General features: G+C 37.0%; 1 protein-coding gene across 4 annotated transcripts in view; it reads right to left on the bottom strand.

Moving 5' to 3' along the window:
* The window catches only part of THRB (thyroid hormone receptor beta), a 128,652-nt gene that overhangs the window by 32,134 nt on the left and 83,301 nt on the right, over positions 1-13,217 (bottom strand). For 2 of the 4 annotated variants that reach the window (XM_017827443.1, XM_017827442.1), the window contains exon 1: positions 937-1,405. The exons of the other annotated variants lie outside the window; for them this stretch is intronic. In XM_017827443.1, the coding sequence (XP_017682932.1) occupies positions 937-1,264 (328 nt within the window). In that variant the 5' untranslated portion in view covers positions 1,265-1,405. Of the gene's footprint in view, positions 1-936; positions 1,406-13,217 lie in introns of those variants that run through there. 4 annotated transcript variants of the gene reach the window in all.

Raw genomic sequence — 13,217 nt, forward strand, 5'->3', positions numbered from 1 at the left:
CCTATCCACCTAATTACATCAGATTCATCTGGTTTTTGGATAACTGCATACAGAAAATCTGGTCTTAACAGAAAAAAAAGATTATTGTGGTACAATAGACTGTTTATTTTTATTCTTTAATAATGTGATTTTAAAGAAACACGGAGGACATATACTCTGTATGTGTCAGTTTGACTGAGTTCAGAAAAAAACACACCGAAAACATATCTAACTGTTTGTTGGTATTTTGGGGCTCTTTTTAAATCTCCTTTACTTACTTGGAGGCAAAAGAGTAAATTCTAAAACAAGTCAATGATTTAACCCTGAGAGGGAGCAGACATTGCACTCTAATTGCCCTTCACAAACATATTGATTATATCAACTTTCTGGATGCAGAGTAGTCTTTCTTACACAGGTATATTCTTGAATTCTCAGTCTTTTTTGCTTTGCATAATCAGAAACTACATGGTTTTCACTTAGAAGACAGTAACTCATTTCCCCCTACATATTTACAGTTCTATTTTCAAAATCTTTTGCCCGAGTTGTTGAGTAAACAGAGTTCACATTTACTGAAAATGAGGACTTATGCTGTTTGTATGTAATCAGAAACACAGCTTTAAGACATAGAATATATAATGACGACATTTCAGAAGAGAAACTTTCTTATCTAGCTCACTGGTGAATAGCAAACAAACTTAATAGCCCCAGAAAGAAGAAAATAAGCAACGTATTTGCAAATGTCTCTTACAGATTAAGAAAAAGTGCTTGGAAATCCTCATCGCTCACCGAAAACCTTACAATCACCTAGCAACCTACATTACTGCTGCTTTCAATTTTGAACAGGCAGCCTTCACATTCAAAGATGCATCTGAGCCAACTGATGCAACTGTAAGTTTAAAGCAAAACAAAAACAAAAACAGATTATTTTTTTTTGTTATTTAAATAAAATGCCCCTACCTTTCTTCTGAGAGTACGATGGCGACTGCACTTGAGAAAAAGTAGGTTTTTCTTCTGTGAAATATTCAGGTTGGTTGTACTGATTCAGGGCCATGTCCATGTCAGAGTACTCGCTTTTAAACACGTTTCCAGGGTAACTACAGGTATAAGGCTGATTCACCGCCCAGGCCTGTTCCATATATATGTTGTTACTGTGCAGGACCTGAGCATCACAACTGCTGTAACCCTGATTATCTTCAATATATGTGCAATAATCAGTGGACTGCATGTAGCAATTGCTACTAGCAGCTGGGTGCACTTCATATATTTCTTGCATACAGTAGTTCATTTTGTTAGCCTATCTCAGCTTCTACTTTACGTACACACACACATGCATACACACGCAGGCATGCATACACATGGGTCGGGAGAGGAGCGATGAATATACACCAACAAAGTCGACTGCAAAACAGCCCGTTTTACTTCGGAGCGGCACCTGATGTGCTAAAATCCTATTTATATTGGGACGGCTTGTGAACTCCCCTGCCAGTCAAACATATTGGGAAGCAGATTTATGACAGTCAAAGGTCTTAATCTGTGACTGTAAGTTAATTCCAAGGGAAGATGGCAGGCAGGTAGCAATGACCACCAGACAAAGAAGCGACATCCCGACAACCCTCCTGTTCCCCTGTTTGTCCGGAATAATCATTTTATAAACCATTTCCAGTCTTTTCCAATATGATTAGAAAATGATTACTAAGGCGAGGACACAGTTATGTCACTGTAGTTGTCAACTTAAGTGTGAAGAATTATAAAGACTGCTTAAGAACTCCCAGAGGGGATACGCTGAAAATCCTAAAATCAATAATCCTGTTTTTCAGCATTAAACCATAGAAAATCCAATAGTGCTGTGCTGATGACCCGAACAGTAGTCTAGTTTTACAAAATTTAGCAACTTAATCTGTCATCAGCTTTATTGATTTTGTTTTACAGAATTACACGCATGAATCTCCCCAGCCTTCCACACGTACACAATCCACCCCACTGCCTGGTAATGCATTTATGAGAAAGAAGCTTTGCTGAACTTCAGTCATTTCAAGAAGTAATTTCTATTGAGTTCAACAGGTGGGAAAATTCAAAATAATATAATCAGTAAAAAGAACACTGCTTATATATTATCAATAAGCTAATTGCTTTGCTATTTTGCTTTGTTATCTTTTCTGTTTCAGTAACAGAGTACTTTTAGAAGAGTATTTTTTTTGACAACAGACGCAGCAGAAGAAGGAGGGTTTCTGCTCAATTTGGCTCACCTATGAACATGTCAATGCCACTACAACAAAAACTGTATGATCTTTTAATTGCTTAATGCACCCTAAACCTCAATATGGTCAATATACCTTCTTTATTAAGCCATTCGTTTTTGATCTAAAATAAATTATTTTATTTTTAACTTATATTAACTGCTATTTTTTTTCCAGGTAAAATGTGCTTTTTCTTTACAGCACAGCTAAAATACGATAAAACTTCTGAAGTCAGTAACAAGACAGTAACCCTTTCTAATATCTGTTCTTATTACTGGGAAGCAGAATTATTACTGATTTCATAATGAGATCTTAGTTTTCTTATTTCACTCATTTTAAACTAAAGGACTGCCAAAATTACCACGTAACTTGGCCCTTTTTCTTCTATGATCTTAAGTATACATCAAACAACTTTGATGAACATACACCTAAATGGTCCTAAAAAGTTCAGAGCAATAGGTAAGAACTGGGCATGACATGTACATACTTCTCTCTATCTGATATCGTGAATATTTGAGACTAATGCAAAGAGCCAACAGAGAAACATTTTCCCTTCCAACGTACAACTGTAATTAACCTATCTGAATAAGAAGGTTGCCAATCAGTGCCTAATTATTACCAAATTCAGGACAAGTGCTTTCGATCAGAGAAGTTTAAATTGATGATTGGATTTTTTTCCCTGCTCTAACTGCAAAAGAAGCATCTTTAACACACATTTCTTATTAACTTGCTCAGAAAATAATAATATATTTGGTAAGTCAAAATGAACTCTACCAAGATTAGTCCTATTGAAGTCAATAAAGTTGCTTCCAAACGAACTTATTCTGCTAAGACTCTAACAATTTAAACTAATATCTTACTTCATTAAGAGCACTAATAGTTACTGAAATTCCAGAAGTAAAACCCAAATGAACCCTCATTCACTTACCATTATCTAACTCAACAAATACCACTGTGAAATACAGTGTGAAAAAGCAATGAAAAAGTTAATTTTTCATTTTAGCTCAGGTCCATCATCTAGATTTTACAGTGACTTTGTGATAAAAAGCATGTCTCAGGCAGGATGTGATTTTTCACGAATGGATGTTCAACACTTCATAAAAAATACCTGTGTTTTGTAAGAAATTCTGCAATAGTTGTTTGCACAGAAACCCCCAAACCATGCCCATTTAGGCGATTGGTTGGTAATAGTGTAGCACATACAAATGTAATGCACACAGCTTGCTGACCTTACTTCTCCACACTCCTCAGAGAGAAAACATTCTGCAAGTGCAAGTACATGGGTTGTTCCTTTACCACAAAACTATCTCCTGTGCAGGTAACAGGAATTTATGCTAGAGCTTGCACAGAGGTGAGGCTGTGTTTCACAGGTTAGCAGAGCAGAATACCTGACTACTTCTACACCACCCAGAAAAGCCTTGGGGAAGTAGGCTTTAAATTTTTATTGGGAATTTTTCCCCCATGTAGACTTGCTTTGCCAGCAGAGTCAAAATTCCCACATATTTTTTCTTCTCTTGGTTTTTTACCCGATTTGATTTAGGTTTGTTACTGAAAAACTAAATAGAACTGAGACTGTGTGTTGGCAGAGCTGTTCCAGCCAGGATGGCACCTGAGGAAATAGTACATCAACATGGCACAGCCTGTGACTTACACTCTGTTCCAAAATAAATCCCTCAAACATTTCTTATTTTCTATTGCTATGTCAATAATGCTTAGAAATGTGTCATATGTTCTATTTTTGTCAAGAGTTACTGTAATACTGCAAGGAAATTAAATTATATGAAACCGTGAAGGACAAGGAGAAAAAGAAAAATGGATGGAAGCCTTTTCCAACAACAAAAAAAAGAATGATAAACACTGCCAGGGAATGTGGGTTCCTTACCTGTAAAGTGCTAACATTATAGAGGTTTATAGCACTGCAGATTGTTGTTCTCTTGGAAACGAGTCAGTTCATTGATCATCCTTGCAAGAACTTTGTAAAGTCTTAACATCCTTATTAAAACTGAAATAATCCTAAAATATTTTAATTTCTTAGGGTCCAATCCTGCAGGTCCCTGTCATGTATTCCTTTGAATTGTCTGATAAAAGAGAGTCAGACAGGGTCTTTATCAAAAGTCTGAAAATGGAGTAGAATAATATTAACAGTTTTTCTTTGTCTTGTATTACAGTTTGAATATCAGAGTCTTCATGTCATGTTGAGCTTTCATTGCCTTCAGCAATATAGTATTGCACTTGGAATTTTATTAGTTCACAAGTGTCTGATTATGTAAATAATCAGAATAAAATCTTCAATTCAAGCAAACAGGCCAGTGATAAAACAGAAACTTTGATACTGTGACAGCAAAGGATCCAGAGCTCAAACTTCTCACAGTCTGAGATGTCAGTTCATTGTACTAAAAAAGGCAGAAATTACTTGTTAAACATGGGCCTTGAATGCCCCAAAGGTTTTTATATACTCACCCTGGTGTAAATCAGAAGTTAGTGCAGCGCAGTCAGTGATGTTACACTGGGTGGGCAGAAATCAGGCTGAGAATGCCTGAAAAGAGGTGTCTGCAGAAGAGACTACTTTACACTAGACCATTCAGCTCTTCATCAACTCCTGTTTTACAGTTATGACTAAGAGTTTTAATTACAAACAATTAAACACCCCACTAAGCTGCTGTTCTCTTCTTAACTTGGTTACAAAACCCACCAAAATGAACCCATAGATATGTTAAGGAAAGCCAGCAATCCTGCGGACGATCCTCTGGACGCTACAGCCCAACCAACTGCCTGACACAGAAAAGAAGAACTGTTCAGTGAAATCCACTCCGCTGTGCACCTCAGCTACCTGTGTGATGCGCAGGTGGCATATTACCCACAGGAGTCCTATTCTCCTGACCTTTTCCAAACTGTGCATCCCTGGGCCAGAGTCCTGAGTATCTCAGTGCAGCACTTAGGGCCCCTACATGCTACTTCTAAAAGATTTGGCAATGTCAGTACGTGGGAAGCATTGCAGAGCATTCAAATTAGTCAGGGCAGAGTGCCACTACTAAAGGACCAAAAGGAAGGCTCTTATGTTGGTTGTGTTCACACTTCACGTGTGAATAGAGATAAATAAAAATCCAGGATTTGGTAAAAAAATTTTGCACATTTGAACATGTAGTTGCAAGGATTAAACATACCTTTCTGAACTCTTCACAGTTTCGTACACTTGTATTATCAGCTCCTGGTTTTGTAATACAAATTTTTACACATTACAAAATAACTGTTATATTTCCTATTTATAGATTTTCTTGTTGCCTGCATTTTCTCAGCCACCTCTGACGATGGTTTTGGGAAAAAAAAATTAGACCACTGCTTTTCCCAGAGAACACAAATCTGTACTTTCATAACATGGGCCACATCCCAGACAGGTCTTTTCACATTGCAAGGAAAATATATTGAAAACTGTAACAGCTTTTGAGCAGAAATACTAATGTAGCCTTTGCAACACACATAATTTGTCACATACAGCTATCTCCATGCCCACATGAGTTACCATCTTTTTTTAACATATGTATTTGCATCACCTTATTCATTCACTTTACATACTATGATCAAAGACTCAAAATGGTCCCTCAAAAATGTGACTATGCAAACTTATTGTTAGACATTAAACTAAGAAAACTTCAAACATCAGAATCAAAAGTAATAACAAGCATTTACAAAACCAGAAAATTAAGTCTTTATAGTGTTTATCTTAGTTTGAAAACGCTATTTGTGACTAAATCATAAAGCAGGTAGAATTATGGAATTCCAGCGTTGAAAAGTTACAACAGCAATTGACAGTTCCTGGAGTATGTCTCAGTGGAATTGAAGATATTATAAATCACCATTTTGTCTATGCTACATTTATTATAGCAAGTGATACAATTGAAGGAAAAAGAGCCAAATCCTTCCAGCATAAAATAATTTCTTTGGGTTTGCAACAGATGTGGCAAGCTTCAAACTAGCTGCCCCTGGTATAAACCAAGGAAAACTTCACTTAGACAGCAGCACACCTCTCTTCTCCACATGTCCTAAGTTACTTATTTCTCTAAAACTGCTCCTCTCACAAAACTCACTGTACTTCGGTTATGACATGCCAATAAATTTGTATGTGACTCATAATGTGCCAGTGTGATGCACCTTTTAATGAAACACTTCAACAGTCTGTTTGGATAACAAAGAATGTCATAGTTTATATTTAAATGTTCAGATTCACTACAATTCCAGTTATCCCTCAAAATATTTTTGACATCTTGAATAAATTTGGTTAAAAGAGAAAGGAGATTGCTCTTTCCTCATCAGGACTCCTCGAGGGTTTGTGCTTGCTTTTTCTTGCAGTATTCACAACGTGTAGGTAGCACATGGTCTTTCAGAAATTGTTTGCTCCTTGAGAGGACTGCCAACGCGGGCTAATGAAATTCTTGAATAGTGTTTGACAACTTTTGAGATGGTCTCTGAGCAAATATTACTAAGAGTAATTATAGACCTGTGACCCAGACAACCCAATTTGTTAAGCCTCCCCATATATCATAATTGGAAGACCCTGTTAGCAGACATCAGTTAATTACAGAGCTTATCTCTTGAGAAAGTAACCACCAATACTTATAACATGTACCTTTTCTGAGTCATTCCCTATCCCAACTCCTCGTGAAAACTTCAAGGTGAAAAGTTTTATTCGTTCAAAAATAAAACTAAGCAGAAAGCAGGCTAATTTAGCTTGACACAACATAATTAACAGACTCCTGGATGGGACTGTCTGGGTTTGGAAGCCTCCTGACAGCCCTTAGTAAGACGTTAAAGCGATCAACACCTGACATCTGTTAGCAAAGAGGCATTCTGAGGTAAAGCACAACTAAATCTAAAGAAATCAGGTACTTAGACCAGTTTAACTTTTTCATGAGGTGATATCCTGCCTGACACTGTAATCTTTCTTCCTGGAGTGACGCAAGACTTAAGTAAAAGAAAACAACTTGTAATCCCCCCCTCCCAATATGCAGTAATTATTTTTTAGGCAAAGAACAATGAAGAACTATTTATCCAAGTTTAAAAAGGAATAAAAATAACTTAAGCACTAAATTTGTGCTAATACCTAAGCAACTGTGATTCTGAAAAGGAATTCCTTCAATGCTGTGCTGATGTGAACAAAACAACCTACATGAAAGAAAATGGTTTATTCTCCTGACTAGTGAGGTAAAGAATAATCCTAACAACAAGTTCCATTTAAGTTCTGTACATGCACTTATTGAGGCTTTGGGGATGGCTAATAATAAGAAAGACGGCAAACAACACAGTCACAGGTGAGAGATGAATACACTGAAAGTAGTAAAAGAATGCTTTCTTTTGCCTTTGCATTTTTCATGTATCAAAGATATGCTTCATGAAAAAAGGCCAGGTTCAGAAAAGATTTTTGATCAGCTTACCAAGACCATAAAGAGAAAGATGAATACTTTTTAAAAAGTTCTAAAAGAACAGGTATTATTTTGTATTAGGTATCACACAGAAACCCCCAGTAAGTACTCATCACATTGTCATCAGGGCTCTTCACTAAGCTACTAAATTAAATAAAAAGGAAAACTAAAAATCACAATTATCCTGATGAAAAAAAAAAAGTTGGTAACAAGAAAACACCCCTCCCCATAATAATGCTTTTACCAATGGCCAAATCCCTGATAATAAACAATGACATAACAACTTTGTTTTGCTTGAGGTTTTTGGATTTTTTTAATACAGCATTTGCTGTGCTCTGCATGATAATGCCAGTTACCTTTACACTTTTTTTCTTCTTTTTGGTATTCCTGGGCACTTGACATGACTTGAAAGTTTGCTTTTGTATGGCCTGGTTGTAAAATTGTGCTAGTCCAGGTTGAAGCATGTAGACATTGCGAAAGCTGCTGTCCATTCCTCTGGATATCATAATTTTTGAAGTGTCTTTTCCTACAGAAACGGTTTTCTGCTATGCCCACTAAATTCCATTTTTGATTTCTGTCAGGAAGGTGAATCAGTCTGTCCCACAACAGGAGGCCACGTCCTGGATGTTTGGCAAATACTGCAGGGCTACAAAGTGTTGGCTTTGCCAAAATCTTGCTCAGGTGTGGAGTTTTGGAAAGCAAGTGGTTCCCCAGCTCTCCTGATGCTGTGGTATTCCCGTGCATCTCCACTGGACTGCACTGATACGATGCAGAACCTTTCAGCCATGCCCATTCAGCCACCATTGTTCCCCTTCGGTACAAGTAAATATAAATTTTTCCGTCTGAGAAGCCTGAACAAGTAGGCAGATCTATGTGGACAGGCTAACACTAGATGCAACTTTCACAACATCACAACTACAACATGGGCCCCCGGGCAAGTTACCACCGATTTATTGCCTTGCTCATATGATCATTTGAGGTCTTGTAGGTCGAGGCTGGTCGTGAACAATTTTCAGATACTTAAAACACAAAACATCAAGGATTCAGCCTTGTTTGACTTTGTTCTTATCGTAGGCTGACCTGAGGGACACTCTGTTACCTAAGTGTGACATTCTTATGTGGGCATGCTTAGCAGTTCCGCTTTTGCTACCTACTGCCTTTCTCTACTTGTCGTTACAGCAGAGTATCAGAGATGCTAATTTTATCACAGGAGCATGGACACTTGGGTCTGGTGTACATAATGAACAGTACTAAAGCTGCATGATTTGATCTAAGTGGTCATAATTTATTTAGTCCTTGGTATAGAAGAAATGGAGACACCACTAGTTGATAAATTTGTAAAACTAAATATAGCCCACTTTCTCTTTCTTGGCAGCAAAACTAAATGCTGTAGAAATGATACATCACAGATCATATTCCATATTTAAAGAATTTATATTATATGTAGAAAAATTCAAATACAAAATAGCTGTCTAACTTGCATATAGAAAATAGCAAATTCCAGACATTTGATGACTGATACCCACGGTGGTTTTAATCATAGCAAGATTCTGCTGTTTTAATCAACCTAAGAGTTAATTTTACATACATTTCACTCAGTAAAGTAACATATTAGTAAATAAGTGCATAGTAAGTCAGTAATTTCTAGATAAAAATGATTCAAGATAACTTTGGATTTCAGTCTCCAGATCTATCATGGAGACTGTTTCTGAAAGTTTTGTCCTAAGACTTCCATTAAAGTGGAACATTTCCAACCAAGGACACACTCAGGAAACTTAATTATAGTTAGTATTAAATACTGTTATCCTATGTTAGTTCCTGACAGCATTATAGCTTTTCTCAAGATGTTATTTAATTTTAAATGCAAATGTATACCTTTTTTTCTGCTGGGAATACAAGCTCACCTGATGTTTGCAGTTACAAGTCCATTCCTTCTACTCACTGTATTCAGCTGGACATCAGTAACATGTGTGAGAAGCTACCTAGCATCATGGAATCAATGCACAGGGCAGGTAAGTTACCTACAGAATTTGCCCCTACTTACTTACTTCTGGCTTTATAGATCTACTCTAGTTCAGACTTGATTTTCTTGGTAAAATTAAAAACTAACTCTAAATGCAGGTAATACGGCAAGAGAATATCACTTGTAGGAGGATAATCAGGTTTAAAATAGAATAGTGAAAGTAACCCAGAGAACACTAGGCAATTAAAAAAAAAGAACAGAATATCATTTTTTTTTAATAAATCAAACACTTTTATATTCTCTTGACTTCATAAATTTAAGCCCAGAGGAAGAGACTGGATTGTTCTGACAAGACTCACTGGGAGCTGCACAGAACTCCTCTGTAAGATCTGAACTGAACTTACCCACTTCACTCTTCATGCACGAAGAGGAACTGTGCACTATAACCCACCCTTCCTCTATACTTTGTATAATCTCAGACAATGTACCTGGTTCAGTACAAAGCTACTCTCCCTTGTCTTCCTTCACACGTCAGTTATCTCCCTTCATGGATAATATTGCATCTTTACATAAATGCAAAAGTCAAGCATGTGCAATATATGTGCTAAAAATACAGACATTTCTATAATTCACTCATAAATAGATCCTTGCTTTGTTGGTTTCTTGAGCAGACCACTGACACCACGCAATTCTTGACCTCATTTAAAAAAGTCAGTTATAGCCTCAGTTACTCAGGTCTTGCTATTAGTCCTTGAAATCAGTAATTCATAATCCAGGCTGTTCAATTTCATTAGGCAAAAATTTCTATACTTTTTCACCTAAATTTATCTTTGATATTAAAGGTCATCTTTGCTGTCTTTTAGCCTATAAGTACTTGTTTTACCTTTCATTTTAATCAAAACCCATACATTCACTACAATGGTAAAACTTGTTTCCCAAGAATTCAGACAGGGTGTCGCACAGGGCTTACAGATTTTTAACTTTAACAAAGAACTCTAAACCCCTTCATAACTTAAAAAAAAAAATTAAAACATATTTTCCAATTTCTGTGTTTGCAAAGCATCTGTGGGATTTTAAAATATGATTCTAGACACATTTAAACTATGAGAAGAAACTGATTCTATTACCTCTTCCATCATTTGGAATTTGCCCAGGCAGAGTTCACAAAGGCTAACCCAGCACCCTCTCTTTTCCTTTCAGTTCCCTCTGAAATCTGTCTCACTATTCTGACTCTCATGTTAGCTACAGTTTATTTAATTTAACAAGTTTGCACTTTATTTCACAAATTCTCTTCAGTCACCAGGGACATTTCACATTCAAATTTTTCTAGACAAGGATTAAGTTGTAAGGAACTACCACTGAGGGGTCTCATATTTTGTCTCCTTTTCTTGTACTTTCTACACTGTGGCACAGCAGATATGTCTTAAATTACCGTTCACCTTTTTATGTTAAATTTATTCAACTCATTTTTTCTAACAGATCTTGCCTGGATTTCTCAAAGGCTTTTTTTTCTTTTTTTCTCCCCCCAACAAAGAACACAGTTGAAATCTCCTACATCTACTCTTCGTCTTGTCAAACCAAAATCTTTGATAAAGGATGATAATGTAATTTTGTCTGAGCTCCCTACTTGTAAGAGAAGCACCTCTCTCTCCCTCCAGCTACTGCTAAAATGGCTATAATTAAGGCAGGAAGCAGTACAGCCTACTGGGATGAACCACGACAGAAAACACAGGCCCTATTTCAGAGTAAAGAGTGACTAATAAGCAGGGCCTAGAGCTCTTCTTGTCAACATAAGTAAAGGAATCATCGAGAATTTCATAAAGCACATCGTAGCAATAACTGGCATTTGAGCAGTCAACAAGTCAAAAGACTTCCTCAGAGGCTCTTTAAAGGTTTGTTTTATGGAAGCAGAAAAAGTTTTAGCAAATGAACTGCCCACTGAGCTAAACTATAAGCACAGGCAAGGAGAATCCCTCCAAATTTTTTTATTATGGGCCAAAGACTCCTAATGGGTGATTGTGAAGGTAGACCTGTTCTCAGATATGCAGTGTTATCTGAATGTCAGTCTATAAAGAACTATAAAAACAATGGGACAATTCATTTGTTTTCATCTCAGTTCTATGGGTTTTTTCCTACTTCTCTACTAGTATCCACCAACAGTAGTCAAGGAAGGGATACAAAAAACCTCTCCTTTTTTTAGTACAACTGAAGAGAGTCATAAGTTGTTTCTTCCAGAAAGACTGGAGATGGTAGCCAGCCAGCCAGGCAGGAGGATAGTGTTTCCTGCTGCAACGAGCTGTATACGAATCCTGACAGAATCTCAGAGTGACAGCATAGGACCACAAAACACACTGAAAGAGTGCCTGTTCTCTGTACTCACAAAAACCTTAGAGGCACTGCATTAAATTCCCCCTGCTGTGCCCTGAGAATTACTCTATTTTTCCTAGCTTGGGATCTTCCCTGTTACACTCAAGGCTGGCATTTGCATTCCTGTTATTACTATTAGTGCTTTATACCACAGTAGCTCCAGCTGATGGCTAGATCCATTGGTGATGAAAGCTGCTATGACCACACAGGCAATCAGTCCTTGCTCCTCAGAGGCTGATTACATTGCTCACACTCTTTTGGGGAGTGTAAACATTTATTTTTCACCCTCAGTAACAGGCTGTCGCTTAGTTGCAAGGCAAAAGGTAAATCAGCAGTTCTAGGATGTCAGAGGATTGCTGTTTTTACAGTTACAAAGACACTTCCTCTCATGACAAAAAGTTATTTTACATTCCGAAACCGCTCAGAGGAGAATCTCTCAGAAAATTTTCTCTACACAATATTTCACTGTGCAGCTAATCAAAATAGTAGCAGTAGGAGAACATCTTAGCGATCTCTGAATTGTCATTAACTTACTTGGTTGCAAAAATTTTATATGTCTTGTCTTTTCTCATACTTCAGGTTTATTGAAAACAGAGCAGCAAGGGCAACAGCACTTCATTGCTTTGGGTTTTTTTTTGACATTGAAGTATGCAAGCATCTAAGGACACTGAAGTGGGTTGGCTTCAGAGAGATCAACTAAGGCAAATGCATCAGGATTAGGACTGACAGGTGCACAGTAGGTTGATGAAGTAGCCTAGCTTTGTATGGACCCAGTCTGATAACACTGGATGATTTTTACTTGATGACTTGAGATAAAAAAAAAAGCAACCAAGCTACAATTAAAGGACACTTCCCTGACAAAATTAACACCCAATTCGTATTTTGTTCAAGCATTTTAAACCACACAAAGTAACTATAAGTAAAAGTATGTAAAGTTTTCATGCATGTTTGTGCCAGGAAAGATTAAACTACCTGTGCCACACAAGGTTTAGGTTTCATTTCTTCTCATTAATCTTGCTGTCAGTTCACAGTATTTTATTTTCCCTCCTTTATTTTGCTTCTCCTCTCCTCTTTCCTTTTCTTTTCTTGTCCTTCCCTTTTCTCCCAAATAATACCATGGCATTTTCTTCTTATGCTTCCTTATAAAATAGGGAAACACTTCACAATTGAGTTTCTCAACTTTTAAACTAGGTTCATGTGATCGTTGAATAAGCAGAAGGATGGAGCACAGATAACATAGACTAGCCAGACTCT

Source organism: Lepidothrix coronata, unplaced genomic scaffold (assembly GCF_001604755.1).
Source record: "Lepidothrix coronata isolate B3197 unplaced genomic scaffold, Lepidothrix_coronata-1.0 Scaffold139, whole genome shotgun sequence".
NCBI lineage: Eukaryota > Metazoa > Chordata > Aves > Passeriformes > Pipridae > Lepidothrix > Lepidothrix coronata.